This window comes from Physeter macrocephalus, chromosome 7 (assembly GCF_002837175.3).
Source record: "Physeter macrocephalus isolate SW-GA chromosome 7, ASM283717v5, whole genome shotgun sequence".
Classification (NCBI taxonomy): domain Eukaryota; kingdom Metazoa; phylum Chordata; class Mammalia; order Artiodactyla; family Physeteridae; genus Physeter; species Physeter macrocephalus.
In genome coordinates this window covers 64,774,259-64,778,872 of record NC_041220.1, presented here as the reverse complement: position 1 = coordinate 64,778,872, position 4,614 = coordinate 64,774,259, and the positions used below count along the sequence as shown (strand labels likewise).

Sequence of the window (4,614 nt, the reverse complement as noted above, 5' to 3'; positions counted from 1 at the left end):
TACTCCGTAGCTAGTTTCAATGCAATGAAGTAATTACTGTGTTCCTTTTATGATTGTGTACAATGGTATTTTATTGAAAATCAGCAGTTCACCTCATAACTACATCAAATGACTAATATTTTAAAAAATGAAAAGAACATTTTGAGTAGTGAAATTACAGCGTTTTTTTTAAGTTTCCTCCTTATTTCCTCTGTATTTCTAAGTTATCTGTAGTGAGCATGTATTCATTGTTTTTATAATGAGAAAAAAATATGAATATATCTTTATAACCAACTAAGACCTCAGTACTCTATGCATTGAAGAGGAAACTGTTTTTACCACAAAGACCTTAAAAGGGGAAAAAAAAGAAAAGCAAAAATTAGAAAAATGCTGAAGAATGTCCCAGAGCAAAATACCCTTTGGTGGTTTTGTTTGTTGATAGGGCCTGTGACTGTACAGTAAGCACTTGGTTGGGGACATTTTCTGCTGACTACTTACAGCCAAAAAAAAAAAAAGAAGAAGAAAAAGAAAGAAAAAATAGTTCAAGTTCAAGTACAAGTACATTCAATCTTTATCACTCCATGAATTTTTGAACAGCAGGCAGCTACAGTAAATTGTTCTCTAATTTAGACTTTTCCTGGTAGGAGAGTCCTCTCCTAGTGCCATTGCTGATAAAATCAACCACTTGAAAGCATTCTCTGGCTGGTTAGCCAAGGTAATTCTGAAGGGAGAATTTACAAGCCACCAGCATTGGTTGACTTTGCACAATTTGTTTTGGTCCTTTGGCCCTTTGAGTCATACCTAGGAGTTATTGAATCCAACTAAGTATGTTGTTTGATGCAGGCAGTAAAAGGAAAATAGGCAAAAAAGTATTGTACCATTCACAGCCAATTTCAATGTATTCTTTCCCAAAGTTCATTTGGTTTGAGAAACTTTTATTGCTATTGTAACTTTTTTTTTTTTTTTTTTTGCTACTTATCACCAAGAATCACTCTGTTAAATGCCTTACTCAACACTCCAAACTGACTGGAATTGTGTGTTAAGAACAATATTGAAAGCAAAAAAAAAAAAAAAAAAAAAAGGAAAAGAAGGCAATAGTAACAATTAATCATTTCTAATTTTTAAGCACAGACTATGTATGAGGAACTATGCCAAGTGTTTCACATACATCATCTACTTAGTCTACGCAATAATCTATGAAGTAGACACTCATCCACATTTCATGGATGAAGAAACTAAGGCACAAAGGGGAAGTGAATATAGCACAACCTTGTGTGCCATGATAAGAACTTTGGACCTTGAAGATAATTTGGGTGAAGGTGCACAAGGTGGATGGAAAGTGAAAAACACCAAATGGGTGAAAACTAGTTGGGAGAACCATCCCCATAGACATTCCAGTTCTGCAGAATGGTAAACATCCTGAGGACTTAATGATCTTGTGTCTTTCTACTTTGTCATCTTGTGGCAGTTTCATTCTTCCCTTTGCTCCTGGCAAATTCATACACCACCTCCAAGAGCTGGTTTTTGGGTCAGTTCCTCTCTGAAAAACTAGCTAACATGCCACTAGCTTCTGTGAAAGGCAGCACGGTATGAAAGCGAGAGCGGGGAGTTGAAAGTCAGACTGATCTGCTCAGCCTCTAGCAAACTGGTCTTGGGAGACGCCTTAACCTTTCTGAGACTGTTACCGCAACTCTACAATGGGAATAATATTACCTGACGTGCAAAGTGGTTGTGAAAATTTAGATGATACTCTGGCACTTCATAAGCCTCTATAAATAACGTCTATTTAAGTAGTTTGTTATCTCAAAGCTTCCTCCCTTTCTCCCACCCCAAGGAGACTGAAACGGACATTCTCCATTTTCTCTTAGCAGTCTAATCCTCCCTGTACACACACATTGCCACCTTAGGTTGAAATGACTTTGGCTTATGGGTAAAGGTCTGTAGCTTTCTCCTGCCTCAACTAGATTCTGCCTTCTTGCCCACTATGGTAGGCTGAACAAAGATTTCCATATCTTAACCTCTAGAACCTTGTGAAAATGTTACCTTATATGGCAAAAAAGATTTCACAGATGTGAAAGGATCTTGAGATGGGAAGATTATTTTAGATTATCCAAGTGGGTATAGTGGGATTATCCAAGTGGGCACAGCATAATCACAGGCCCCTTTTAAGAGGCAGGCAGGGTATAAGAAGAAGGGTCAGAGGTGACCACAAAAGTAAAGGTTGGAGTGATGTAGTTTGAAGATAGAGGAAAAGGGACCAGGAGCTGAAGAATGCAGGTGGCCTCCAGAAGCTGAGAAAGACAGGACATAGATTCTCCCCTAGAACCTCCAGAAGGAATGCAGCTCTGAGGACACCTTGACATTAGCCTGTAAGCCCCGATTTGGACTTGTGATGTCTAGAACTGTGAGATAATAAATTTGTGTTGTTAAAGCCATTGAGTTTGTGGTACTTTGTTACAGAAGCAAAGTAACTAACACACCCAACTTTCAATGCCATCTTTTCTTCCTAAAGTATAGTAGTGTCTTCTTAAAGCATAAATGAAAATACAACCTGTATCTCTCCTAATTTCCACAGCTGTTTAACACACAATCTCAATATTTCCAATGTTAAGAGATTCATGGAACAGTGGTAAACTGCAAATAAGGTTTTCCTGAACCTGAGAATACTGAGGAAAAAGTCTATTAAAGACATTTTAATGCTTAGAGCAAAACTCATGGTATATAAATGGAATGTAATAAGAACCAATTCTGTAAGTTTGCCAAATGTGGGATTTATTACAGGCAGTAACATGAGTACAGGAACTGTTTTTACCATTTCATTTTTGTTATATGTCAGCATTATCAAAGGATCAATAAAGAGTACAATATTTTAATGTAATGCTCTGGAAAGTATCAGTATACTGATACTAGAGAATTCTAGTTTCATTTTTATTAATTTTCTATACTGGGGTAAAGTATAAATCTTAAGGGAATAAAAGCAGAGTCTGCTTTATTTATTTAAATTTTTTTAAAAAAAAAGCAGCCCAGAAAACTTAAGTGCAATTAATATTTATTGGCAAAGCTAATCATGACATTATTATGTAAATAAGTAGTTATTAAGTAATACAATCCAATCCTGGAAATATGCAAATATATATCAGCCAACATACAACACCAAGTAAAACCAGTCTTTATTAAACCAAACCTTCTTTCAAAATATATTTTTGCTTAAAATTCTGGAGATTTTTCTTTATATGAAATTGTGATATGTCAACATTATTTCTTTCCTCTATTAATAAATATTGACTATACCACAACTTCATTTATTTTGTTTATGTAGAATTTCCAGGATAATAAAATCATCAGATGATTTTTCCACAGTTAGATTGAAAACGAAAAAAAAAAAAAAGAAGAAACACTTTATGTAGCAAAAGTACAGATTTAGGCAGCCGACTCTTCAAAAGTACAGATTTAAGAGCTAACTCTTCAAAAGTTTCTTGATTATTTTCTTATACAGAGGATTCTGGGGGTCCAGGCAAATTTTCCTCCCGTCCTTCAGCGTAGCTCTGCCAGGGAAAGAAGAGGCGCGCCTTTCAGCCCTTGGGTTTGAATTTGGGATCAGGCTGGCGGGAGGCGGGTGGAGAGGGGCGGTAGCGAAGGGGAGAGGAGAAGCGGGTGGGCACGAAAGAAGCGAGTGCAAGGACTCACATCATTTGGGGGCTGGGGCAGTGGAGTCCAGCCCCGATCACCTCCAGGCTGGAGATGCTCCGGGGATGGACCGCAGAGGTGGTCCTCACACACACGCAGCGCAGGTCTCCAGCTCCACCTTCAGAGTCCGCTGCGGATGGGGCGGGGACAGTGGGGAGTGACGACTCTGTGAATAGCCAGAGGTACCTTAGGGATCTCGTGGCGCGGCGTCTGACCTTCACTTCCTCCTCCACAAACCAGACCTCCCTCAGAAAGTGTCTTATTGTCCAGGTGGTAGAGCGCACCGGGCAGTACCTGGCACAGCGCCTGCACTCTTAGCCGCGCTCGGTCAATCACAGCTGGGAACCGAGACGGGTGCAGACTCCGCCCCAGCCCTGGGGGTTCCCGCACTCGCTCCCCGCCGCCCCCGACCTCCCCCAGTCCCTGCTTCCTTCAGCTCTCACCCTGGGCGAGAGCGACGGCTAGCAGGAGCAGCAGCCCGGGGCTGGGCCGCGGGCCGGGGCCGCGGGTGCACGCTGTCAGGCTCATGTCGCAGAGATGCCAGCAGGAGCCGCGAGCGCAGGGGCAGCCCGGGCTGGCGCTCCACAGACCGGGGGTTCCCGAGACTCTCAGGCCGTTTTATATCCGCGGCAGGTCAACTCCGTCGGAAGCCTGGGGTTGAGGATGGAGAACTGCGGTGCGGAAGCTGAGACACGTCTGCAGAGTTGGGCACTGGGCAGCCAAGATTAGGGCAAAAGGAAGAAAAGCCAGGGATCAGCAGTCTTGCTGGGAGCTGGTAGCAGGATCCAACCGCCACCCTGAATGCATATAATACATGCACATTTGTGCAGTTAGAAACGGTACTTGAACCTTATAAAAATGCATGTTTTCTTGGTTATGTGCAACAGTAGAGTTCTCTATAGTCACCGTGTTGCAGTTGGTACAGCAGGAAAGTTTGTTTCCTTCTCA

General features: G+C 41.6%; 1 protein-coding gene across 2 annotated transcripts; it reads right to left on the bottom strand.

Moving 5' to 3' along the window:
- Positions 1 to 3,021: 3,021 nt before the first annotated feature.
- Positions 3,022 to 4,289, bottom strand: LOC102980818 (platelet factor 4). 2 transcript variants are annotated; one of them, XM_028491522.2, is made up of 3 exons: positions 4,110 to 4,289; positions 3,667 to 3,796; positions 3,022 to 3,524 (listed from the first exon to the last, which is right to left on the bottom strand). In XM_028491522.2, the coding sequence occupies exons 1-3, from the start codon at positions 4,192 to 4,194 to the stop codon at positions 3,437 to 3,439; spliced, it is 303 nt and encodes a 100-aa protein (XP_028347323.1). In that variant the 5' UTR covers positions 4,195 to 4,289; the 3' UTR covers positions 3,022 to 3,436. The 2 variants fall into 2 exon arrangements, with proteins under 2 accessions (XP_028347323.1, XP_007126320.1); XM_007126258.3 differs by having other exon boundaries at positions 3,667 to 3,832; positions 4,110 to 4,282.
- Between the last annotated feature and the right edge of the window lie 325 nt (positions 4,290 to 4,614).

Bases quoted from the DNA above. Each gene is read 5' to 3' on its own strand.
- LOC102980818 (XM_007126258.3), bottom strand. From the start codon at position 4,194: ATGAGCCTGACAGCGTGCACCCGCGGCCCCGGCCCGCGGCCCAGCCCC. The intron at 3,833-4,109 runs GTGAGAGCTGAA...GGCTATTCACAG, and splicing joins AGCCGTCGCTCTCGCCCAGG to AGTCGTCACTCCCCACTGTC. The intron at 3,525-3,666 runs GTGAGTCCTTGC...TTTCCCTGGCAG, and splicing joins TGCCCCAGCCCCCAAATGAT to AGCTACGCTGAAGGACGGGA.